At 44.0% G+C, this 27,243-nt stretch overlaps 3 protein-coding genes across 7 annotated transcripts in view; all 3 read right to left on the reverse strand.

Moving 5' to 3' along the window:
* The window catches only part of LOC108025403 (5-hydroxytryptamine receptor 1), a 51,474-nt gene that overhangs the window by 14,433 nt on the left and 9,798 nt on the right, over positions 1-27,243 (reverse strand). For 2 of the 5 annotated variants that reach the window (XM_017095881.2, XM_017095879.2), the window contains exon 2: positions 21,340-21,366. The exons of 2 other annotated variants lie outside the window; for them this stretch is intronic. The gene's annotated coding sequence lies outside the window, so the exon portion shown is untranslated. Of the gene's footprint in view, positions 1-20,871; positions 21,037-21,339; positions 21,367-27,243 lie in introns of those variants that run through there. One more of the 5 variants, XM_050888629.1, reaches the window with a different exon arrangement.
* On the reverse strand, positions 8,190-8,718 carry LOC108025405 (coiled-coil-helix-coiled-coil-helix domain-containing protein 10, mitochondrial). Its single transcript, XM_017095883.3, has one exon. It carries the CDS (start codon positions 8,620-8,622, stop codon positions 8,278-8,280), a length of 345 nt encoding a protein of 114 aa, XP_016951372.1. The 5' UTR covers positions 8,623-8,718; the 3' UTR covers positions 8,190-8,277.
* Positions 10,989-11,754, reverse strand: LOC108025404 (coiled-coil-helix-coiled-coil-helix domain-containing protein 10, mitochondrial). The gene has a single exon (XM_017095882.3). The coding sequence runs from the start codon at positions 11,635-11,637 to the stop codon at positions 11,113-11,115; it is 525 nt and encodes a 174-aa protein (XP_016951371.1). The 5' UTR covers positions 11,638-11,754; the 3' UTR covers positions 10,989-11,112.

Raw genomic sequence — 27,243 nt, forward strand, 5'->3', positions numbered from 1 at the left:
TCATGGGATACTTATACGCACACCGAGATGCTTTCCCGCTTTTCCGCCGTGACAACCCGTCTGACATTTGCCAGATTTCCGAAGGCCACCAGACACGTTTCTGGCATACGATATCACTGCGCCCCTTTCCTTTGGGCGGAATTATGATTTGATGACAGAGCGCTGTGACGTTTAAATTGAATTTTCGATTTTTAGCATGTTTATTTCGCATCTGGCTTTGTCCAAACTTTTCTGCCGAGCAGACTCTAAATTTAGCCCACGCGGCGGGCAAACAAAAAAGAAAAGCGGCCGCAGACGTGAAATTTCCGCTGACAGTGATGTATGTATGTCTCTTTGAGGGCAGGGCGAGGGGGAAAATTTCCGGGGGCAGCAGCGACAGGTGCAAATGTCGCTGCTGGGTCGAGCAATTTGTCGGAAAAGTTCAGCGCCCGTCAGCGGTCCGCAAACTTTTCCCACTTGTCACGCTGACCCTTCTGCTGAGTTTGAGTGAAAGTGGCGGGAAAAGCGCGAAAATATCTCAGAATGCTATGCGTATTGTGGCTTATTGATTAAAATAATATAATACCTTTATTGTTTATAGGCCTACAAAAAATAGGGGAAGTATAAATAACAATGGGTGTGGAATATACTACAGATACACAGGCTAGCTAAATATTTTAGTAGGATGCAATATTTTGTGTACAATTTTAAAGTGCTTATCCATAATGCTGCTCCACACTATAACGACCCGAGCAACCTAATTTGAATTTACCATTTTCATGTATTTTTAAAAACTTTTTACTGTAATGGGTTTTTCCGCCACACTTTGCGCGCAGCCTCGTTTAATTGAGGGGCCCAAAAGCAACATTTACCCGCCCGAGGCAGTTTACCATAAAAATGCAAACAGCAGCCGGAGAAGCAACAGTTGCCACCCCAAGGAGGCCTCCTTGTCCTCCTGGTCCTCCTGGTCCTCCTTGTGCTCCCGCAACAGAGGCAAACAGACACTTGTTGCCGACGACGGGCCCAAAGGATGCAGGAGGACTGCAGCTGCCTGTTGCAACTGCTCCGAGCATCCGGAGTCCAGGGATAACCCAATGAGGAGCCCAGGGCCCTTGGCAAATAGTCGGTGCTGAAGGAAGGAAGAAATATACAATTTAAACGTTTCCAAATTGATTCCGATGGCCAGCAGAGCTGCAATCCCATTTGCCCACTGCTGATTGAAGTGGAAAATTGCACAAAATATTTTCAAAGTGATTTAACGTGGCAGCAATTTAAAAAAGTGTATTTTGATTATGTTAATTACCACAAAATTGGTATTCACTCGACCAGGAGGGAACTTTGCAGTTTCCTCAGCTGTTTGCCGGCCCGAAGAAGTGGAAACTTTTCTGGGAATATTCAACTTCGATAAAGTTGGGAACTTCTAGTAGTTTAACCTGTGACCAGTGCACAGTTAGAAAAATATAATAAATCTTTACTACCTTTAAAAAATAATTGTAGTACAAAGACTCAGCTAGAAACGTTTTCTGTTGCAAAACTTGAAGTTCATCTTATTTTTTATAGATTTTATGTAACTTATGTTCTTATAAAACTATTTTAAATATTAAATAAAAAAATAAATAAAAAAATCCACAACTAAGAGATCAGCCTTTTATGCTCTATTCGTAGTTTCTTGACTCGTGAGTCCACTTTTCTCGCAGTGCACCGAACCTCTTAACAGCATAAAAATAGCTTTTTTACTACTTTATGCAAACTTGTCACCAGCGAACTCTTGCCCCAAAATCCCCGCTCCTCGCAGAGACAACAACAAGTGGCTCCTGGCTTGGCAGGGGAATTTAATTAAAAAGTTTTTATGCGTTCCACCAGAGAAACAACAACACAAGTGCGGGTTTGTCAACGGCGGCAACAACAAAAGCTTTATCTCGGCGTAGACTTTTGCGCCTATTTTCCGAGAGGCTTTCACCACTTCCCCGTCCCTTCCCCAAAAGGCGTCCTTGTTCGTCGCATAGTTGCAGATGGGAAAAAAGAATACAAAATACAACTTTGTTGCTGTTTTAGTGGCATGTAAATTTGTAAATTCATATTTATGCGCGGGCCGAGCTGAAATAGTTTACCCCAAGAAGCTGAAATGATGCAGCAATTTGCGGAAAGTTATGCGCTGTCACTTTCAGAGCAGAAGTGGTTTGGGTGAAAGCGAATTGCAGCACATTTGAGGCACGTAAAATTGTGTAAAAGCCTTATAAAATTTTAAGTGGTCAGGGAAAACTAAATTTTACTTTTTCCAGAAGACAATATTTAATGAAAATTATCGTAATCTCATCATTATTCATCGCTGCTTTGGTGGAATTAATAATTTTTTAGCTTTCATTTAAATGCCAAATTATTCAATCTCCCAAGTACAAATTTAATTCGATTATTTGAATATTTTTTAGAATTTTAATTATGCATTTATTGGCATTCCATATTTTTCACATTTTTTATATCCACATAAATACTGTTGCAATTGAAAAACTTGTGAAAAATCAAATAACACGTGTTAGAGTTCAATTTAACTTTGTATAAATTAATTCCACATCCCATCAAACAATTTATGAATTGTGCTAGAAGCGGGAAATTAAAATTGAATTGGCGCACTTAGCTTTTAGTGGGTTAAAAAATTGAGGCTTAAATTTGCATAATTCACGTACAGTCTGGCTATTTTCTGTTACATCTGACAATGGCAATTCAAGCAAAAAAGCCACTCAAATGCCAAATAAATCCCTGGTTCTTTTCGCTCAGCCCGACCACAATCCAATTGAGTTACTACCATTTTGCATTCAAGGGCCAATTAGCTGAGGTTGCCGCTTTTCGCTGCACGGAGGTCCTTGAGGATCTGGCCGGAATTGTCTTGGCCAGCGGGGGCCTCGAAAGCCGGCTTACTTCTCTGGAAAGTGCATTTGCGGTTGAGTTTATCCACTAATTTTCGCAGAAGAAAAGCCAGCAATTTCCCCTTCTGGGCTCGCTCGACTGGACGGAACGAAAGGAAGTGGGCGCTAATTGAGGCGCCTCGTCCTTCGTCCTTCGTGCCCCGTCCTTGTAGACAAGTTGCAAACATTGTATCTGTCTGAGAGACATTCGGACCCCAGCGAACTGTCTGTTCAATCCAATGGCATTACCACAAATTATGTCACGTATTAGTGCAGTAAGAACTTTTCCAGCGGAGAAAGAACTTTTATGGCATAATTGAACTGTGCGTCGGTTAAGTTTCGGTTTCGGTTTCGCATCAGCGGAGTGAAAGTTTTTAATGTCAACATATAAACACCCGTTGTGCACTTGCTCCAGGACATTGCCACGGGATTAGGGCGACGCACAGTGGACTGCGGACGCTGAATATAGAGATCCATGCATGCGCCGGCGAATCGCCAATCAACATCATCGTCAACGGCGACGACGACCATAACCGCAGCCATCACAAATGCCATTAGAGAGGCGAGTGGGTGCCCCCCGCAGCAAGGACTCGGCGCCCACTCACCGCCCACTACAGTCGAAGGGAGAACAACAACAAGAAGGTCCTGGTGGCATTAGGAACCACCAACAAAGCCCTCTCGGAAAAATCCAGAGCGGCAGCTCAACTAACGCATCGTAAATTGAGATTTCTATTTATTGTCGGCGACCGCAGAACACAGAGAGAAAATACGGCTATACAAATATAAGCAACTAAAAAATATGTTCCTAAGGTGGAGTAAAAAATTTAAAGAAGTACATTTGTACATAGTACAAAATATAGTATATATGATGAGCTATTAAATGGAATATGATGAGGATTACCATTCAATGTGTCATTCTTAGACTCTTAAGAACGGGAAAATAAACGAATAATTTTAATGGTAATGTGTAGCAATTTACAATAATTTTTTATGAGCTGTGCCACATTTCAATTTGTTCCCTCTGCATTAGCAGCGCCATATAAATCTGCGAGTAAAGTTCAGTTCAGTTGGGTTTTGTTTAGTTTTATGCAGTCCAGTCACCCACATACCACTCAACCCTCTCATTTTCCCCAAATGTCAGCAAGTTGACGCGGTCTGCCGACTTTATAAAGTCGCTTAAGCATTTTTAATGGACTTTTAAGTTTGCTTTTATTGTTTCATTCGCATTGCTTTTATGTTGCTGCACTTCATCGTCGGGATGCATTTATATGAATGCATTTATATGAACTAAATAATGTGGTTCAGCAGGAATGAAGAAAAACAACATTTACTGTTTAAATATGATTTAACAAAATATGATATATGATAACATTAAAGGAACTTAAGATTTCAAATACGAAATTAAGTTTTCCCAGAGAACTTGGTGATTGATTGACATTATATGAATACACTTTTACTGCTGCTTACTCTATCTAATGAAAACGTTTTTCTTCCTAAATAACCTAGCTGAAATTATAAAATCCATATTTACCCCCCAACTGAACTATTAATATTCTACTTAGCCATGTGAATTCCGCTTAAATTGAGTTATTTATATACCTCTGGCCAATATTGAAATTATACTAAGTGATTTCCGCCCACTGGGCGAACTCGGCTAAACTGTGCTCAAGTTAATAAGTATTTGCATTGCAATCAGCTGAATTTCCGTAATCAGAAGTAAACAAACTCCACTCAGGGACTGGCTGAAGTCGCTCTGCCATTTTCCCCGGGCGATGAGAGCAGGGCAAATACAATTAACAATAGTTGTGCCATTGTTTCGCAGCCCAATTCGCCCTATTCTATAATACATATTTGATCTACTTATTTCAATCAATGTTCTGTCAACTACTTTTCGGGTATTCCCCCGCAGTTTATGGGCCTGCTAAACAAACTGTCAATCATAGGGAAAATCCCCCGGGGGAAAAGTCCTGAAAGCGGCGGCTTTATTATGGAAATTAAATTGATATTTAAGTGACACATTGCGGCGGCGGCAGGGTGAGCCAGATAAATTCGGCTGACGGCAAATTGCTGGCCCACAGGCCCATTGTTAAGATGAAATTAAATTTTTATGGGCTCCAACTGGGCTCAGTTGTTGTACTTTTGCGGGCACTTTCGCCCGAGCCCAGAAATATGTGTGTGTATGTGGTCAGCTTATGGTTTCTGGCCTGGCATTTTGGTATTTTGACCTTTCGGCTGCGAGGTTTAATTAATATGCAAATGGACAAGGAGCAGGCAAGGAGTAGGAGCTGGCCCGCTGGTCTGGGCAGCAATTTAATTTTAGTTCGCCCGTCTTTAATGACCGCAACTTGGTCCACATGCTGCTGGAATTACCAACTTTTCGGGCCTCGGGCAGGCCTGCATATTCATAGGGGCCTCCGGGTCTGGCCGCCATTTGCAATTCGAATGCAGTGCACTTCCGGTTTTCGGAAATGCATTTCCGCTTCCGCCGGCCATCTGCAGCCCTCCACTGTTCCACTGCACTTGCCACAGCCGCAGTTTGCTGCACATCAATTTGATATTTGACAGAGGCGCTCACAACTAATGCACTTACTGGCCATTCAACCAATTTGGTTACACGATTTTGCGACTCTGATGCAATTTATTGCTCTGCACGCCCCACTGGCCGACCACTTGTGAAATTGATTTGATTTTTATTAGCATTTTATGCGATTTGCCAAGTGTCCGTCGAGCGAGTGAGTTTGCCCGGGGAATTAAATTAAACACGTTCAGGTCGGTCGGCCAGCAAAAGTGTTCGGTGTGCGAGGAACACACCCGCACACACCCGCCCACACACCCTGTGTGGCCAGGTGAACCAGGTGGACCGGCCATTTCTCATTGTTTGCCCGCAGCCGGTTTTCCTCGCCTTCCTTTCTCCTGTGGCCACGCCCCCATGCACACACAGAAACACACGCGGCACACCATTAAATACACCGGGAAAAGCCCGAGATGCCTTCCATTATTTGGGCTTCTTTCTGGGGAACGAACTAAGAATTATCTAAAAATAATAATTAAAAACTGTATTACAAAGTAACGATTATAAAATCCTTTTTAAATGTAAATTTTCCACCCACTTCATAAAAGCGTGATTCAACTTTAGTTTGAAACTTGAATTAGTATTTTTTAAAAAATAATTGTTAATTCAATTAAGAGTTTCTAGAATATTTTTTCCGATGCTCTCAGGACAATAAGAAGTTAAAACACGGCTGACTCGCAGTCGAATGCGTGTTTGCCATATCGAATTTCACACTTTTCCGCTCGCCCACTTGCCTCCTTCTCTCCGGCCAAACAGTGTTTCCTTGGGCGGGAAAAGCGGCAGGAGCGGGCAAAGGAACAATGGGAAAACCGGAAAATTCAGCGGGCACAAAAAGAGGCAATCAATGGAGCGCTTTTTGCTGCTGCACTCGTCACCTGCCAGTGCAACTGCAACTGAAAATCCATCTGCATCTGCCTCGCATTGTGTACTGGATTTTTGCTGCATCGCTCTTAATGTGTTTTCCCGCTTTTCCCAGCCGAACATCATATTTCACATCGGATACGGTTGATGTTGCCTTTTTGTTAATGACTGGAACAGAATGATATCGTCAGCAATTCAGCGAATGACAGGCGCACTAATTTTGTAGCACTAGGGTGAGAAATATTGGGCTTTCTGGTAGCTTTGTAAATTTTAAATATTGTGTACTAAATACATGCTTAAAGAGGGTACTCAATTTTTCCAATCAAAATCCCCACAAATGATAACTTCCCCAGCGAAACCCCCCAGATTAAATGGTAACATGAAGCCTGTGCCAATGGCAGCTGAAACGGGAGCACTAGTTTCCAGTTCAAAGCCTCTTAATTGGACGTAATTATGGCTTGACCTGCCTGCCATGTCGGATGCGAGCTGCATTCGACCCCAGATCCCGTCCAAAACGAACGACCCGCCCCTCGGCGGAAGCTGACCGCAATGGGAGGTCCTTGCTGCCAGGACCAGCTTTGGCCTGGATGTGTCAGATCAGCGGGAGACGCGGGGAGATGCCTGGTACTCGCAGGAACCCACTTTAAGAGCGTGTGAGTAGACCAAGTTTTGAGTACATAATAAATATTTATTAGACCCGCTGCTGCTGGCCAACAATTTAATTTGTTTTCATTAAGCCAGACAAAGCGCTTAAGACGGCTACAAACGTACAGTTGAGCCTCCTCAAGTGCAATTTGGGTTTAACTCGTAAAAATTAAAAGGCAATTGCTTTAAGACTTTAAAGCCTTGGACAATTTAACGACACAAAGCAGACGTCTCGAAGGTCAGCTTGAAAAGTATCTAGCTGTGAAACTCAGATAAAGTATTTATAAAATGGTCTTCGTGCTGTACCTTTAACTTCATTTAAAATCGATGGAAAAGCTGCTTAGTTATTATTCATCAATTCCAATTTATTAAGTGGTTCAGGCTAGGAAGGCTTTACTGTTATGCCTAACTCCCTGCAGGGAGTTCTTCTCTGGAAAATATGCTTGAAATTAAAAAGGGTATTCTCTCTGGGGTCCTCAATGTCAACGTCGTCGCCTTGACGTGGCCAAAAACATTTCGCTGGCTTAATTGTGCGCAAGCCAAGCAGATAAAAAGCGAAATGAAAAAGTTTGGGGCCCAGCGACCAAAAAAAAGGAGGAAATATGGAAAAACGCGAAAACGCGAGACAAAGGCGTTCCAAGCGGGGAGAAAAGCGCGTTCAACGCCGAAATCGGTGAGGGGTTTTCCCAGTTTTCCCAGTTTTTCGGCGGTGGCGATGGCGAAGTAACATAACAAAACAAAATTAAAGTAAATATGCGCCCGGATCCACAGACAAAGTAGAAGGGCAAACAAAGCCGAGGTCCTGACAGGGGGTCGAGCGAGGATGGCAAGGATGTCAGTAAACAAAATCACAATTAACTGAGAATGACGAAAAATAACAGCGGCAAAGGAGCAGCGAGCATGTGACAATGGAGCCGCTTTAAAGTGCTAAAAAATGAAAGGGGTCCGCCCAAGGACGAAGGACCTGTCATAAAGCATTTTAATTGCGCACCCACATCGCCTGGGTTTGATTGAAAGTGCTGAAGTCTATTCAAATGGACCAAGGACAAAATGGAATATTTAATGATTGGAAAAGGGTTCCTCGGGTCTTAAGCACGCAGATTATGGTGACAATGACATGGGAAAGGATCCATTGAATTGGTTGTTGGCTCCTCATTATCCTTGTTGTAAGCAATCCGCATATTATTAAGTCTGATTGCTTTTTAGACTTAATTGAACGGAGAAAAATCTTTTCTAAGCATTACCTAATCTCTATTTATTTAATGCAAATTTGACCAATGATATTATGATAATATTTTAATCACGGATTTCGTATTTCTAAACGTTATAGTGACGATGGCAACGACGAACCGCGTCCTGGAACTCCCTGCAGACATTGAGGTCGTCATTCTCCTCGGTGCACTTGAGGAACTGCTTCATCTCCTTGGCGCAAGGACCCTCCTCGACCAAGTCGCTGTGGTGCGGCTGCTGACCCCGTCCCCTGAACAGCCCGGTTATCCCGGCGCCTATGGCGTGACCCACAGCTGACCCCGCTGCCACGCCTGCCGCGTGGGCGGCCACGTCCTTGAAGATCATCTCCGAGCTCCGGGTGGTGGGCAGCACCACTGGCAGGGTACTCGTGGAGCTGGGCTTGGCCGAAGTGCTTCTCTGTCTGCGTGGCATCTTCCTACTTTTTAAGGCTTTTGTTTCTTGCTCAAAAATTCAGAGTTCTGTTTAAAGGGAAAGTGGAATTTCGAATGACAAATGTGAGGCATTGCAGGCTGACCATAATCCCCAGGCCTGCTCCGTGGATCCCTTTTCCCAGCTTTGTCAGCTAATGTATATTGCATTGCCTGCCTGCTAATTGCGAAGTGCATGCAACAGCGCCACCTGGCGGGGCGAGCAGAAAAAATATTTCTAATTTGTTTTCCCTTTTTCACTTTTTGCGTTTGCTTTTCCCATTTCCCGCACTAATTACGAACACATAATGAATTTGTCGGCAAACGCGAAAGGTATGAAGGCAAAACAAACACACAACTCCAGCTGGCTACCCTTTGAAAAATCCCCGGGGAAGGGGGTTCATCTGGGGTAGCCCTTAAAATACACTGCCAAAAAAGACAGCTTAGTGTATTGATTAAAATACCTATACTTATACCTATATTTTTAATACATCTTTCTAATACTATCTTAAAATTAAATATTAAATCAATGTTAAGTTTTTATATCCCAAGAATATTTTTAATGTTATTTATTTTCCTAATATTTTTTAAGTGCCTTTCTCCCACTTTTTTCAAACATACCCTCGAGTTAAATATGCGAAAGCACTTGACGAACAACCCCGAAAGCCATTAACGAAAAGCAACTTAAATTGCTCACTAGCAAGTGAAACCGCATAGGAAATTACTTTCTCCGAAGAGTGTTTCGCAGAGCAAATGCAGGTATTCCAGGCAGTCGACAAAGTCAATCCGCTTTCCTTTCAGCGAGTGCAGCGGAAACGCTTTAATTGGCTGGGAACACGCCAGAGTTCGGTTGACTATTTCTGGCTCTTTCGGGGAGAAAGCGAGAACACAGCGGCAATTAGCCGAGCTGCCAAAAGTTGGGCCTAATTCGAATTAGGCAGTGCCCCATATGCAGAATTTTGGCAGCGAGTTCATGTGACAAACGGAATATTTCATTAAATTATGGCCAACCGCAGAGAGCTGGCGAAAAACAGAGATCCCTGCTGCAAACGCCGCTTGATTGATGCTGTGTTTTATGTGGAGAGTGCGAAATTCCCCCCTTTTCGGGGCCATGTTAATCAGCAGTATACAATTTCCACTCACCCCGCCATGAATATTCAAGCAAATTATATTTCTCGCCGAAAAATGTGAATAAATGTGACAGCAGCTGGTGCGCTTTTCAGCTGCGAGGAAAAGAGGATCTGCGCCATGCTAATTCTATTCTGTTTATTGTTTTGGCTACAACTTAATTGGCCCAACTCTCGATTCGACTGGGTCCCGGCAAATGTTTATAAATCAATCAACATCAATAATGTTTCGGCAAGAAAGATGGATGGCCTGAGCCCTGGGATGAGGTTGGGGATTGGATCCGAGTTCTTGTTGATGGCTACCCGCATAATGCCAATTAATTTGCCTGCGAAGTCTGTTTTTGTGCGCTCTCAAGCGGCCTGGTGAATGGGATTTTGAGGGACAAGACTCAATTTGTAAATCACAGATTGATGAAATGCAGAAGTTTAAGTTGGAGGCACTATATTTATATATATTTACCAATTTGGTCAATGTAAAAATTTATTTTACCTAAAAATATTCAATTTATTTAGTAATTTTTCTCTGTAATTTCCGCAAAATTAAACTTACAACCCATCTACACACTGTTTTGGATAGCTGTTAAGCTTTTTTAAGCAATCCTATCAATTTTCAACAGATTTTTTAAAACTAATATTTTGCCGAAATTTTGATTTTTTTTAAGGGGTTACATCACCATTTTTTTGCTAAAATGGCACTCAGAAAAAAAATTTTAGACTTAAATGCCATTCGATAGGAAATTTAATTACAAACTCAACGAGGTATAACATTCCATACTGGGACAAATATTTGCAATTCTGTGGGTAAAATAAGGACTTTCTTAGGAGAAAATCAAGACAAGTGACTTTTGGCCAAAATATGACATCACCATTTTTTGCATGGATGGGTTAAAGAAAAAAAAATTTTGGAGTTAAATGCCGTTCGATAGGAAATTTAATTACAAACTCAACGATGTATAACATTCCATACTGGGACAATTATTTTCCGTTCTCTGGGTAAAATCGTAAAATTTTTAAGAAAAAACAAGAAAAGTGATTTTTGGCCAAAATATGATATCACAATATCTTGCATAGATAGGTATAAGAAAGAAAACGTTACACTTAAATGCCATTCGATAGCAAATTTAATTACAAACTCAACGAGGTATAATATTCCATTCTGGGGCAAATATTTGCAATTCTGTGGGAAAAATAATGCATTTTCTAGGAGAACAAGTAAGAAAAGTGATTTTTGGCCTAATTATAATTTATCGATGTTTTAGTCAGAAGACTTTAATAATGTTGATTTTATTTCGAACTAAATAAGGAAGTGCAGCATTTAAATCTCATCTATTTGCTTTTCCCGATAATGGCCTCCTGCATTTGAGATCTCAGACATTGTAGCGCCGCCGGCACTGCTGCATGGCCTCGTTGAACTCCCTGCAGATGGAGAGATCGCTGCCGTTCTCCTCGGTGCACTTGAGGAACTGCCTCAGCTCGAAGGCGCAAGGTCCGTCCTCCACCAGTTGGGTGTGGTGGGCAGAAGGGGAGGCAGCAGTTGCGGCGCCCAAGGATGCTTCCTGCTGGGGCTGCTCCTTGGCGGGAGCACTAGCTTGACCACGTCCTTGGAACATCCCGGTTAGTCCGGCTCCCACGGCGTGACCCACAGCGGATCCTGCCGCCACTCCAGCCGCCGTGGTCGCCATGTCCTTGAAGCGCTCCCCAGTGCTGGGACCCTTGGCCTCCGCCGTCGGAGCTGCCGCTGGTGGGGATTCCTTCTTGGGCTGCTGCACCGCCGGCAGATCCCTGCTACTCCCCCGAGAAGAGGGCTTTGTGGCGAAGACATGGCTGCTCCTGCTGCTCTGTCGGCGTATTGATCCCGAGGATCTCTGACTTTCGGACCGCTGACGAGGCATATCCCTCTGAATTGCAGGAAATGGGTAGAATCAAATCAAAAGGCTGACCTGCTTTCGCTTAGAAAGCTGAATTTGGAATGACAAGACCTGACTTTCGACCTTTGCCGACTCAACTCGCACGGCCAACTGACCTTTAACGTTTCCCCCAAGGATCTCTCCTGCACTCTGTCCGCTAATTTTTATGACTCAGGAGCCACAAGGGCTAATTGCATTGTGCACGCCATCAAGTGACATATTACATTATCTCTGCTCTGTGCTTTTGAAATTATGCGAAATTTTATTCTAAAGGGAAAGAATGTCTGGGGACATCAGCTGGGCAATAGTGAATGAATTTACCTCTGTATTTTCAGCTGAACGTTACTTGAACTTTAAATGTAATATATAAATACCTTAAACAAATATACATCCAGAAATTTAAATTTATTTGGTATCCACCTTAAAGTGTAAGTCATTCCCGCACATCTATCATAGTTCCCCCACGCCGAATCGAGAAGCTGAGTAGGATGCCCTCCCTCGAATGCAAATATCTTCCCACAGGCCTCGGACCCGCATTTCATTACTACTGACAGGCACTTTCCCCTGCCGGCAGCTGCACTTCGGTTTCGGCGCAAACTTATTGCCCACTTGCGGATCGAGATGAAATGTGCGCCAGATATGAGGATTTCATTTGCATTCACGATGCTCTGTGGGCTGTTTGCCGTATATTCCAATTGCTGTTTGCCGATCTGCGACAGCCCAAACTGGCACGCTTTCAATTTGGAAGTGCACTCGAGTGCCCGGGTTTGCATAGCTGTGCTGATTGCACTTCGTGTAAATTAGGCGTCGACGGCCGCAGTGCGTATGATTAATATGTGGGAATGGATGTCGAGGAGGGGATGGGCACCTAGTTTCTGGCTCTCATTTGCATTTCTGGCAATCGCCAAGAACCTAATTCACGGCTCGCAAGTGGCTCTCAAGTGCTTCCCATTACAACCACCTCCGATATCCGACTTTGTACACCCGACTACGCCTCAATTACTTGGGCCATTTTCACCAATGCTGTCTGGCCGCTTGAAGAACACAATTAAAGTCCAGCCAACCCGACCATTCATAACTGCATGGAGCGGTGTGGCAGGGCAGTCAGCGCCGAGAATGGCGAATGGCCAACATTTCAAATGCGGTAAATTACAGTTAACGATTTTGTAGCACAGCAATTTGCTTTATCTCCAGATGTCTATCTACGGTTTGTAAATGTATTTCCACGTAGCTGCCCCGAACACCGTTTGTTTTGCATGTCAGCCGACCGGCTCTATCCATAGTAGTACTATGCCAAGCCGCAGAGCCACCTCCTCTGGTCATTGGCCAGAACTGAAGCCAGGCCCTTTGTGGCCAGCAGTTTGCACTGGGAAAATAAGTTTAGGTCTGGGAAAATGCCACTGAATTAGAGATTATGTTGGCTTAGTCACAAGGAACAGAAGATGTTTTCCAATGCTAAATTCTCATTCTCCACTCGGAGTTTAACTAGTTTTCCTTGTAATATGTTTAAATTTTAATGTGACTATTACTTCACTAGGAATTCCCCCAGTGTATGTGGGTTTGCGGCTAACAAATGTAGGAACACAGCCATAAAGGTGTTGAAATAACTGCTGCCCCGTTGAACTCGGTCTCTGTTTGCCTTCGTCGGCGGCGCTTCTTGGCTCGATTGTTACGGCGTTTTATGGTTATTGTGTCGGGGGCGCAATGCAAATTGCCGCCACATAATTATGTCGCAGTCGGGGAATATATATACTGGGTAGAACAGGCCAGAGCCGGACTTGCAACAATGGCAAAATCAGAGCAGGTTTTAGGGGCTTCGGGCTTCAAAGTTTCGCAATTGGACGGAAAGTTGTGGTTTTTACACACCTGGACAATTCCAACTTTCCATGTCTAATTAGCAGGCGACAGTAACAGTTCCAGCAAACTAATTTATATAAAAAACTCGCTTTGGCTCGGCAATCAAATAATAGAAACGAGAACTTTTAATTTGCCAACGCCCTGACAGCTCACGCAATGGAAAAACGGAAAACTCCGGGGAAAAACCGACGAACACCGACGAGCGGAAAACAAAAACCAAAGTTGCTCAGGCTTTTACCTCAGTTAAATCAGTTACTAATTGCATTGTCCTCGTCTGGCGATAAGAAAGCAATTTCAATCTACCAGCGGAGTGGCAATCGATTGGGCTTAGAGTTTGCAGTGGGTATTTACCATTCATAGTGTATGAAACTTTAAAAATGTTGTATATATTAATAAAGAAGCTTTTTAAATTGCTTATATATTATGTCCAACCTAAGGATCTCAAAGAACTAGAACATGTCATGTTTCAAGAATATAAATAAAATAAATTCCTCGATAAATTGAAGACAAATCGATGGTATTTGCGAGCACTGCTCCGCGGAGTACTGTGCAGTATCTTGATTTCCCCTCGACAAAGGGCGCTTTTCCCGGGAACCACTCCGTTTTGCTTTCATCAAGTGTCGAACTGCAGTTCCTGCTCCTTGACTAATGATCGCGTGCCAGTGGAATGGCAATCTGCCACTACAATAGTGCAACTCCACGCACGAATTTCCCGGGGGACAGGCAAACAAATGAATTTAGATTTCAGGGGCTGGCGCCTTACAAAGCGGGAGGAGGTCAACATTTTGCAGTCATTTTTTAAGCTTAACAAAGGGGGCTCTCCTGATTGCAGTATACACTCGACCTGCTCATAAGCCGAGGCCCCAAAAATTAAGCTGCAAATTAATGACTGCACTTTCGAGGGGGCCTCCATTGTGTGGGCTCCGCAACTTGATAATGTGCAGATTAAAATTTTCGCGGCTCCTCTGCTGAGTTTTCCACTTTTCCGCCTTATGAAGTGAGCGGCGCGAAAAGTTTCGCTGCTCAAGCAGCCGCAAAAAGAAGTTTTAATGAAAATAAATCATGGGCGCACTTGACTGCCTTCGCAGGACTTATCGCCCGGGAATAGGCCAGGTCGAGGGTCCCTGAATGCGGTCCCGCACGCAAGGCGGTTCCAAAAATTTATGGACTTGCTCCAGTTGACATTCGATATAAAGCAGGTCGCTGCAATTAGGAGTGGGTTAAGTGCAGCATATCACGAGACAACTGTCGTCTGGGGTCCCAACTGGGCGAATTCTCGCACTCGGACTGCCACTGGCCACAGGTGTTTATTTAATTAATTTACATAAATCACCTAGCTGCAGAGCGCACACACGCCTGCCAACTGCCCTTGCATTTAATAGGTAATTAATTTTAAATCAGCCTATTGACCCAGCAGCTGCGTCGGCCTAAAAACTGTTTACACTAATTAAATGACAGGGCTGCAGAGCAAATAAATAGAGTTAAGCCCATATTTATGTTGCGGTGGCATACGTGGCGTATGCGCAATGCTGCCCACGGACCTGGATTACTGGCCCAAGGCAAACCGGGCAGATAATTATGCAAATTTTCCAGAAATTTCAAACCAACACCTTAAAGTTCGGCTGGAATTTGCGCCAGAGCCCAACTAATTGCCAAACGTCGGCTGCAAATTCCTCACTCGATTGTCTGCAGAACTTTGCACAAAACAAATTGCGCCCGGGCAAATAAATAATGCATGTTTAAAGGCAAACGGGGGGCGAAAAGGAGCGGCATGCAAATAATGGCGGGCTCTTTCTACCTGGCAAATCACTTTGAGTTACTGTATTTAGCCTTCAACGTTCCCCCGCCAAGGCAAAATAAATATTTTAAACCAGCAAAAGGTGTCCAACAGCCACGCACTTTGGGCGATGATTGATATGGCTTTTTGGGTGGGAAAAAGGGGAAAACGGGGAGGAAAACGGGGGCCAACGGGGCGCAATGCCCCCTCCCAAACACCGGGAACCGAAAACGTCGAGTGTCAAAGTTTTTGTGCGCGCTTAGCGCATTTGATGAATTGTTAAAAGAAAATCGCGCGTATGTGTAAACATTTTGGTCTAGAAGTTCGTGAGGGGCTGGAACCGTCTATATATGTAGGCGGGAAAATCAACTGTAGTACCAGCTATAAGAAAAGAAGCCTGGCAAAGCTTTGAAGCCGCCGACGAGCAAACGGCGGAAGCCCAGCAGCTGCTGATGATGATGGCGTTGCTGTCGGTAAACAGAATGAGCTGAGTAGGGGAGACCATCGGGAGACGAGCATTGGTGACTGACTAATGCCCTTCGGAGGTGAGACCCTTGACAGTAGACATTAAGATACCTATCAGTGGGCACTATGAGAAATTAAAGCTCTTAAAAGCTATGTCAAAATGAATATTACAAAATTACAAAAGCCAAGGAAAGAAAGCTTTGTTATAATAATCAATTTCCTAAACTTTCTCATTTAAAAGGTAAACACCTTATATAATTGAACAACCAATTGCTTGCACGCGATTTGTGAAAGGACCTGACAAATACCAAAAAGGAAATAAGTCAGAGCACGTGAATCATTCACAAATTTCTAGTGAAAATCACCTGGGAAAATCTACAGGTAATTTTCAGAATGAGTCAACTGCCTCCACACATTTATGCTAATGCAGCTAAAATTAGCGGGAAAAGTTTATTTACCTAACGCTAGTCATTGTGTTATTTCCAGATAGTAGGGTATGCCCGTGCAGATACGGGAAAAGAAAACTTTCGCAGGCTCTTCACTTTTAATCTGTCTTAGGAAACCAACACACACGCACTCGGCAAATATATGCATATGTGAGCTGTCATTCCCCCGACGAAGAATCCCCGGGATTCCTGGTATTTACTCGGATGCTGCGTGGGCACCTAATCCTTGTCAGAGAAGCCACATTCGGCCGGGCGGCGGCTGGGTCGGTCGGGAAATGGAGATGGAACGACACTATACACATCGAATCATCAATCACATGCTTTGGTGATTCATTGATAAGCCCTGCCCCGGAAGGGGCTCGGCGGGAGGTCCTCTTGGCAATCATGTTAATAATGCCACAAGATGTCGGCCAGCCATTAGCCCTCGCCATTAGGCCCGCCATTTCCCCCGTCTTCCCCCTTTCACAGGGCAATTAATTTAAAGAGCTTTAAAGCAACCTCGCAAACAACAATAAAAACTCCCGAAATGAAAGCCAGAGAACTGGGATTTCTGTTTATTTTGATTTTGGAAAATCAATTTTGAATTCGTTGTTTATTTTTGATGTGGTTATCCGGCCAGCAGCCATTGGCGTGTAAACAAATCGAGCGCTTTTTTCGCAGATGCCACAAACAGACAGTCTCTGTTTTTTGTGTGCCTTTCTCCGGGCTGAAACAAATATAAAAACTATATAAAAGGCAAATATTCATGCGGAAAATATACCTATGGAAAATGGTAACGCGGGGTGGGTGTCCGCGCCATTAGTGTCACAAGTGTAATTGTTTTTTAATCGCATTGATAGCGCCGCGCCGGCAGTAAATTCCACACACGAAATTATTTCGAGTGTGCGCTAAAACCACTTGAAAAACGCCAAGAGCTTTGAAAGTGACCCAAAAAAACAAAAAACCCGCCGAGAGTGCTCGTGTGCAAGTGGGTGTGCGCTAATGCTCATAAACAAACAAAGACAAAGGAAAGTGGAAAGTGGAGAGAGGGCAGGCGGGTGAGAGGGCGGAAGTGAAAGGCATTCGACTTAAGCTGTCTACTCACACATGAAAACTAAAATGCTGCACACCAAAATGGCGATAAAAAATTTACATAATGGCTGGAGGAAAACATGAAAGCGAAATAGTGGCAAACGTGCAAATGAGGAGAGCGCATAGGTGACTGGCAAATGGCAAGTGACACTCGGAAAATGGAAAAGCCAAAGGAGTAATGACGAAAACGGAGTGGCCGCTGCGGAACTGAGGTGTTAAGGGGTAAGCCTGCATAAAAGAAAATTGAGGGGTATCAGGAAACGCCATTAAATAAGTTTTAAGCGCCTTTTGCGGATTAAAGTCGCCATTAATGTAAAAAGTTATTATCAGCTAGTTTAATGTTCAACCTAATAAATTCCAGCAAAGGTTTTAACACTAGTGTTCTGAAATCCCTTTCAATAGTGCCTAAAAGTATGTAAGTATAAGTAAAGGCTGAAAATATATCGTAGCATACTTTTAAACATCTTTATTAAATATTTGCATATCTCAAAATGTACTCACATATATCGTTATTAAAAATATATATCCAATTACTTTGTTTTCCCTTTTTCAGGGACACTTCTTGAGTAAATGAAAGGCCAGTGCAGCCAGGGAAATCCGTTTGTAATCGAAGTCGCCTCTAATGGCTCCACTTTGCACTGCTCTACTGTTCTGCTAATGGTGCCTCCACTTAGTTCTCTTGGCTTTTGTGCTCAAGACAAGGACTCCTGCAAAATGCATTATATCAGTTCTGCCCGGGGCCGTGGAGCCCGGCTTATATATCCTGCTGTATCCCGTGCATACATAGAGCCCACGACCCGGGGCTGGATTTTAATAAGTCAGAGAACGAGCAGATGAACACAACGACTACGACCATCAGTGTAAAACGTGCCGAGAGCACCACAATGTAAGATTTGATAAAAAGCCATAAAAGCAGAGCTGGCAAAACTTAAGGCCAAGACTATAAAATAATAATGAAGTCAATTTCAATGATGTTGCTGTGGCCAAAACAACAAAGCTTAACTCGATCCCAACCCCTGACCCTGGGAAGCGATTTCGTTATATTGTTATTATTGCTGCTTTGGACAGCAAAGGGCGAACTGGAAGGGAAAAAACGAGAACCAGCAAACAAACAAACAAAAGCCTCACGTCACATCATTTCCTGCAGCGATTTTCGTGTCTTGCCTTTGACGTTCCCTTAAAATTTTCTCTTTTATGGCAATTAGCTTATGATTTTCATTGTTATGGCCGATACAAACCAGCTGCCCGTAGTTTTTCCCCCTAATGGTACACGTATGTAATTTATGTGGACAAAAAGTAAACAACTTTGTCATTAAATGGGTAATGGACTAGCTGGTAAAAAGGGAGGAACGTCGAAAAGTTCTCCTGAAAGTATTGCCTAAGCTGTCGTTTTCCCAGATTGCTTTTCCTTGGCGTTTCCAGCGAATTCAGCAAACTTTTGGCGGCCCCACTTAAAACTTGACCACTTAAAAGTTGCCCAGAATGCATAATACCATTTAAAATCCTGCAGCCACCTGGTGTCTCTCGGGTGTTTCGCTGGAATTCCTCCGGAATTCCTCTGGGGACAACGACCTGCCGACCCATTAACAACTGCCTTGTAACGTTCAATTACAATAACTAATTCGCAGCTAATCCGGTAGCATGTTTCCGCTCTAATTGGCCACTGTTTTCGCAGGGAAACTCAAAATCGGAAAGGTGAAAATGGAAAGGGCTGCTCTTTTTGCACACCTCTTGGGCCAGCTCAGAACACACTCCTTGAGTGCGTAAGCGTGTTAGTGTCAAGCGGCTTATCTATTATCATTTCGTTGAATTTTGAATGGGCTGGGCGAGGGAAAGCAAACCTTTGTCTGTCGCTCGTCTGGGGCTTCATTACGCTTGATTTCTTGTGCCCCCAACAAGGACACACATCCTCCCATCGCAGGCACACGGCAAAATAGCTCTTTGTTCGTCCTTCGACGGGTGGAGCAACTCTTCGGCTTCCTCGTCCTGGCGTTATAATGCCGTTGGTTCTGGCCGAAGTCATATGAGTGCTGCACTGGGGAAAAAGTTGTGAAGGTCACAATTACATGACTGAATCAATTTGATTTTAATTTTAGATTTTTCACTGAAATAATTTTTATAAATGTTATATGGATGCCCAAACGTATGCAGTACAACCCGTAAGTCTTTTTATACACATTTGGTTGCTACAAATATTTCGTTGCATACTCTTTGTCGTATAACCTCGTTTAGAAGGTTTCATACTTTCCAAATTCCCCTTTTAAACTCTAATTAAATTTCCAGAAATTTGTACAAGTGCACAAACCCAAACAATGAGTCCGAAGAAGGCGTTCTCTCGTCACTTGTTCGACCTGCAAGTGCAGGGACGGACATTCGAGCAGCGTGCCGACGACAGGATGTGGTCACAGGATGCGAGCAGTGGGCCCAAGGACTGGGAGCTGCAGTCGAGTGACCAACCCAATGACTGACACCACTGTAAACAGCCGAGGGCCGAGGAGCGGGTCCTAGGTAAACACACAGTGCCGGCCACATAATGAACTGACTGCTGAGGGGTGGGGTGGCACACCTGTCCTCTCCCCATGCCACGCTCCACCTGTTGACTGAAGGTCCTTGCCGGGCTGTCGCACAAAAGCGAGCAACACTTTTTGCACATTTACCAAGTTTATGCAATTTACACAAGCCCGTCAACAGTCACACGTCTCGTTGGGTTCGCTTTTTGCCCGCCTTCCCCGCCCTTCCTGTTTCCCGCCTCTCCCATTTTAGAGCCCTTTAAGCCATTTAAATGCCCAACTTCCCGGCCCCACCTAGCCATTCTGCTGCCTTTATGCACACACTGTGCTGACCACAAGCGTTTCGGTCTGAATAATTGACCAACAGACAAAAGCAGAAAAAAACGAAAAACGAAATAAAATGGCAAAAATATATACAAAAAGTGGGGAGAACAGCGGGACCACAGCAAAGCGAAGCCCGACAGGGACTGCAAAAAACAAATGAATAAACAAAATTTATGAAGCGCAACCACAGAGTTAAGCGCTGTCCACCTCGTGATTTAAACTTGGTCAGCACGGTGAAAAATCCCTTCATATATCACCGCCGACCTGAGCGAAAACCATATGTTTTTGTGACCCATCTGGACTCATCAAAATTTATCCAGCAAGGTGTAACAGGAATTTGGTTAGCACACTCAGACCAGCAAAATCCTGAAGCTTAATTAAAAGAATTCCAGCCAAATTCGGCTTCCTTTGACAAATTTTCTTTTGTGATTTATTTGGGCCATAGTAATGTAAGGAAATTTAAATAAAATTTCGAAAATTTCAACATTAAATACCTTTTCCAGATATATTTTTGCCAATGGCTTTCCATTGAAATAAATTAAAAGCAAATAAAGAACCAATGTAAAAAAACTAGATATAACTAAAAATGAGCTAATAAATAATAATTTTACAGGATATGATTCCAGGAAGTTCGTTCATATACAGAATGAACTTTACCAAGTAAATTGGATTTTGCCTCGAAGAGGGGGCCAAAAACACTTCCAGGCCGACAATGAATCCGCAAAATACATTTCCCCAAAATAAATAAGTTGAAGTGCTTCCCACTCACCCGAGAGCAACTGAAATCATCGAATTTGTCCATCAAGGTGTACAAATATTGCAGGTAAACATATTTCTATCTCATATTCGGACAGTTGATAACAAAAGGACCTCGGCCAGGCACGTAACTAATTTATTTATGTATTTCTTAGTCGCCGCATTCACACAAAGGACCCTCGACTGCCACTTTTTCCATGTCCTGGCCACAGGCACATTAGCCACAACGGATGTTGGCCTTTTCATGCGCAGTTGGGCACAAGGGAGCGGGGTTTCGGCCCTTCGCAAGGAGGGAAGTGTTTCGGGGCAAACAAGTGGGCAGTCCAACTGACCGAAATGTCAATAAATTCGTATGAAGTTATCTCTTCCAGACAGCTTAATGCGTTTTTTTATGGCCTAATCTAGAGTCAAATTTTTCTGGCGCTCTGCTCGAGTGGAGTCCAAGTCCCAAATGGCTCCGCAGTCAAATTCACGGACTCACCTCGTTCAAAACGTTAAACCGTTCAATCTGCAAAGAAAGGGGGGAGAAAAGAGCGGGTTCAATCATTGGATTATTAGAAAGTGGCAAACATCACCCGGAGTATCCATGGCAACTATCCCGCAGCCCGAATCCCGAATCCCATCCCACATCCCAGGTCCCACATATGCTGACTGCTGCTGTCGGCCATTTGATGAACCCAATAAGGCTAACACGAAGTGCCACTCAGGCCCAAAATGACAGCCCGAAATGGTGAATAAAGTTGAAGGGCCCGGAGGCCCAGGCCCTTCTGGAGGTATCTTATATTGAATCTCGGCGACCCGGGATGGTGCTGCACATAAAAAAGATTAACACCGGGCTGCCAAAGTGGGTCAGGGGGTCGTGTTTGACATGGTTGATTCGGGATACGTTTGCCTAGTCACCTGACTCGGCACTGTTTACTTCGGGTGCCCTCTCCCAAAAAACTCCCATGTATCTGCCTCCACAATTGCATTGCATTTCGGCTGTTGCATTATTTATAGAATTTCGAGCTTTATTTTTCATGCCCTGGCATACGTGATTTTGCATAAATTCCCCCACTCGCCCCTCCGCTTTCAGCTTAGTTTCCCTTTTCTTTCCTGAGTTCTGCTCCCTTTTTCCACTCCGGATTTGCATTCGCCGCCGTGCACATGGAAATCGCTGGGGCCCGGATCCGGAGTCCTTTTATTATTTATGCCCCGGCTGCCACGACAGACAAAAATTGCTCGAATAAATGTACTGAAAGCGAAGGGCGATAATAAATAAATGGGAGCCCAATAAAGATTGAGCGATACTTTCGGAGCATCGCAATTAAGAGCCAACTTTAACCCATTAAGAGCTGGAGCGCATTACCTTTAAATGCCTTGGAATTCAGGAATTTCGAATGGCTTGCAGGGAAAACGCAGATGCAGCTAACGATGATTGTAACAAATATAATTCACTATTATACGGCAAAGAATGCCAAGTCTAAGAACATGATCCCTTCGTAAAATTTTGAAAAATTATTTAGCCAACTGTCGAAATTTTACAGACTTTAATGACAACTCTGATAAAAGGCAGTTGTCTTAAGGACTTAATTCTGCGTCAAAGAAAGAAATCACAGGCCTACAAAATATGATATCAGCCTTTTCTGATAGTTCGAATTTCTTCTTCTATTTTCGTTTATCTTTGTTTAAATAATTCACTCTATTTAAAGACTTTATCGTTGTCCTAATGAATGAAAGTGGTGGAAATTTTCCAGTGTGGTACCATCAATATTAATAACCTTTCTTGTTCCTATCGATAGTGAACTTGGATTGACCGATTATGCTTTCTAAGGTTAATGCATTCCTCGCTTGGCAGCTATTCCAGATCGCTTTTTGACCTTTTCAGATGCCCCAATTTAGGACATCAGCTGGGGCTAAGAAGGTTATCCGAGTGTTGTGCCAACACTCGCAGGTGTTGGCCGTCCAAATTGAATAACATACGGCGAGCCTAAACGGGACAGACCCCCGGACACACAGCGGGGTTAAGGGTCCTGGGCGGGGGCGTGTCGGGACTGTCTTCCGTGTTTATCAGCGCATAAATACTAAAGCAAATGTACTGTTAACTCGTATTTTCCACACAAAGTGTGGGTGGAAACAGGTGAGGCGAGACTGTGTTGGCTTAGCCACCGCTGGAAAGGAGAGTCCAACTTAAAGGCTGGATGGAAAACTAGGGGGAAACCCCCGAAACGCGACCAAGTTAAGGTACAAAACGCTGCGCTGGCTAACTGGAAAATTGTGTAAATAAACAGTATTAAATTTTCCGCTTGACGGCTAATAGAACGGCGGACGGACACGCAGCCCCAGTTGCTGCCGCAGCGTATCGATTCCCCGGAAAACTCGATGCCTCTGGGGGACGCGACGCCAGATGATATAGCTGAACTCTACTCCCAACTAAATTTACAACAACTTAAGCCATAAAAATTGAAACGATATCCGTAAAAATAAGGCTACATTGGAGGACTGCACTGGGAAAAGGTTTTAAGCATTAACCTAAGTATTTTAATTTAAAATACAAATCTTTTTGATAACTCCACATGCGATGGTACAACAATTTTACTTTCAAAATTTTTTTTTACATCCCAGAATTATTTTCTTTAAAAATTAAAAGAAATTAGCTGAGTGTAGCTCCCCTCCTGCATTTTCTATATATTTCCTTACTCTCGGCTCGCTATCTGCTACCCAGCAGGCCACGAGGTGGGCGTCCCTGGGGGATGGGTTTTTTAAGGGGGCGTGGCAACTGCTGATGCTGCGTCTTGGTTGGGCGCCACTTAACGCCACTGACAGCAGGTCTCGTTCCCATTTCCCCATTTTCTTGCCCATGCTAAAGTTCATTGGGGACCACAGTTTTCTTTTCCCTTCGCTTTCCCATGTTGATTTCCCCAAGAAAAGCACGGTGTTTTCGTAAGTTTCGTGGCACGGAGCGGACGAAAAAGTTTTCCCCTATGTGGCTATGAGGCCGAGTTGCCAGATGAGGCAGCATATCTCCGGACTGCCGAGCTCTTAAACTCTTTTTCGCCAGTGACGTGCGAAGGTGTTCGCCGTCTTAATTTTCACTGGATGCCAAGAAACACACGGTACAGAAAACTCCAGAAGGTACAGGCTACTTGAAAAAGAAGAGTATAATTTGTAGCGACACTTTAGTAACTTGTTACAAGGGACATTTAAAATAAGCTCGGGTCCGTTAGGTAAAATAATAATAATTATTTGTAATTCGTGAGAATGCTCTTTTATTCATGCACAATTTAAGCGCACCACTTCATTCTCATCATTCAAATCAAGTGCCGTTCTAAGCACTGCTCACTGTGGCACATAAATTTAAATCAGGCCCATCTTGTCCAATTTTTGCAGCTTGCTTTTGGGCGCACACACGCACACAGCGCGAGGGAAACGCTCTTACCCCCTGCCGCACACACACTCAGCCACGCTCACCCACACAGCCGCACTTGAACAGCAGCTCTTCAGACACGCATATGCAAGGACTTAGTTTTAACCCGGGGCTATCAAATCTTGTAGCTGACATTTATGCGAGTCTAAGTTCTATTAACGTGCGCCCACCGAACTCCCGCCCGCACAAGTGTGTGTGCGTGTTTCCTTTGCCATTCGGCAGCTGCAGCAGTGTGTGTGGTGGGGCGGTGTGTGCGTGCTGACATTGATTGCGTGCGTGTTGCTGACAGTTGTCCGTACAAGCTTAATGGCTGTGCGATTTTAATTGAATAATATGCAAGCCCCTGAGCCGGCCCAATCCTCTGTGCTCCACGCCACAGCCCCATGGAATCCCCGCAGGTCCTCCTCCAACTTCCCCGCCCGGATAAACAAAGACGATCCCAGCCGGAGTCGGAGTCGCCGGGGTCTCGTGCTTATGACATGGGCCATGTTTACTTGGACTCTGACCCGGCCCCCACTTCTCTCGCCTTTCTTGGCCTCACTAGCCGTGTCCCTGCTGGCCAAGATTTAGTAGCGCCATAATTGTCAATGGGCCATTAGGACGATGTCCTGGCTGTCCCGCTGTCCTGCTGCCCCCTGCGGTTTTGTCAATCACTCAGCCGTAAGCCTCAGAGATGGCAGCGTGATAGAAATTAATATTATTGCTCAGTACACTAGGAATAAACACAGGATTTATGTGCTATCAATAGGGCTTTCAGAGATTCGGATAAGCAATTAAAATTACTACGGTTTTGATATCATTTAAAAAGGTGCCTAAGAGTATGCAACATATATGTTGAATGCGGTGCACAGAGGGATTAACCTCGAAAGACAGTTAATAAGCCTTTTAAAGCATACTTTTGGACACCACTAAAATGTGACTAAGAGTCAGATCCCTGATTTTTCCCCAGTGCAGGAGTCATAATTCGAATCACAACTTTAGCTTCGGTCACGCACTCATCTTTGATTCCTCGATGGTTATGAAGTCGGCCCGTCCGGACAGCCTGCTCCACATATTTTTATTGACATCGGAGGCAAACAAAGCGGAAGTCATCTCCATCCCCATCCTCAGTCCCCCTCCCGATTCCATTATTACTCGAACTTTGCGGATGCGTGCGGGAATTATGCTCGCATGGAAAATCGATGAATTATTGTATTTAATGTATACACGGCCGTCTCGGTCCCTCGTATTATTATGAATTACTGCCGGACCAGCGACTTTGATCTGGCAGGTCATGCGTTAAAGTTGACTTTGGATGCCCGACACAGGCATTCCAATTAAAGCTCGCCCCTGCCCCGCGCAAATATTTGTGATGTTTGTGTTCCGGGAGCCATAAATTAAATTAGATTTCAATTAAATGGTTGTGGCACACAAATATCGGAGACAATTAGTCGCTGCATACTTGGGAGCCCGGCCTAATGTCGCAAATGAAAGGCGGCTGACCCCGACTTGGGGGAGGGCCCAGGGCGACAGGCCAAGAAATTAATTCGAAGCAAAGTCCTTGGCACACAGAGCAAAACTTTCACAAAAGACAGATGCAGTTTGTGATGCGACTCCTCACGTTCGAAGGCATGAGCCAGCAGAAATGTCATTCGGATGGCAGCTCAAAATATGCAAAATAAAATAAGAAAATCCAGGACGAGGGGCCACCGACGACGTGAACATGTAGAAAGAAATTGAAAACGGAAGGAACACAAAACGAAGAAAGCAGGAGCAAAAAACAAACAAGCGCCTGACATGCAAAACAGGCAAACAAGCAGCAGAGGGGAAATGTGGGTGGTCGGATGGGTGGCTGGGTGGCTGGGTGGAAATGTTTGCGGGCTGGGTCACCACCCAGCAGGGAACAACTGAAAATGCGCTGATAAGCGAGGCGTGCTCACCGGAAGCAGAGGCACTGTGCGGAGAAAAATGTCACCGAATTTGGGGAGTTTTCCAGCGAGTTTTATGTACCTTCAAATGGACCTAACCAACAAGTTTTTGCGGAATCAAATTAGTGTTCTCTGCCATCTGGAACAGGCTTAGGTTCTACTGCTTCAAGAAATCTTTAAACCCTAAAGCAGGTTCTTATGCGGCTGAATAGAAGTTCGAAAAATTGATTTTCTTCACAATTTTATTAGGTCTGTTAATTAAGTTGATTCCCTTTCTTCCTAGCAGAAAAACATCGAGTAAATGTAATATTGTCACATTTTGTAATGCTTTTTTCTCTGTGCATAAAAGCAGAAAAAAGGAACACGGAGGAAAGTAACAGTGAGGGAGAAAAAGATACCAGATAGACAGAAACACACATTGCGAGACACCGAAATGGGGGACTGACAAAAAATTGAGTAAAGTGCCCATCGTCGAGCTCATACCCTCACCCTCCTCAAAGTGAAAACGAAAAGTAGGGAAGGACACCGTGAATGGAGACTACTTTCAGTCTGCTTAGCATAACTTAAACTTTTGAAATATTATCCCAGGATTTGCCCAACCCAAGGCGAGCCTTGCATGGACATATCAATGAAGCGATTTATCACGAATTTTCAGACACATAAGTTTCTGTGGAAAAGAGGGTATAACAAGTATTTATCTATTGTTATTTAAGGAGCTTTAAAAGTTGTTTAGTTGTTGTACAGAACTCAGGAACCAGAGCTATGCAGGTGAACATGAAGGAAAAATTAAAGTCTTTCTCTGGTTTGCTGTTTGAGGTCGCATTTCACTCCCCATTGGTACCTGTGAGCCCCAGGAGCATTGAGACTTGAATTGAGCCCAGGGAAGCCCAATTTGCCAGCTAATTTCATTGTGTGTCTAGGCCCCATTCAAACTGCACCGCAGAGCAATTAGACCCGGATTTTGTATAGAGCATTGCGAATAAAGCGCACGTAAAACGGCGCGAATTCCTAAATAGCAGAAGGGCGTTCGTCGGGGGACTTGGCAGGACTTCTGGGGTGGGTTGATGGGGAG

The sequence above is a fragment of the Drosophila biarmipes genome, chromosome 3R (genome assembly GCF_025231255.1).
Source record: "Drosophila biarmipes strain raj3 chromosome 3R, RU_DBia_V1.1, whole genome shotgun sequence".
NCBI lineage: Eukaryota > Metazoa > Arthropoda > Insecta > Diptera > Drosophilidae > Drosophila > Drosophila biarmipes.

Coding starts and splice junctions, on each gene's coding strand:
- LOC108025405 (XM_017095883.3), bottom strand. CDS start 8,622: ATGCCACGCAGACAGAGAAGCACTTCGGCCAAGCCCAGCTCCACGAGT.
- LOC108025404 (XM_017095882.3), bottom strand. CDS start 11,637: ATGCCTCGTCAGCGGTCCGAAAGTCAGAGATCCTCGGGATCAATACGC.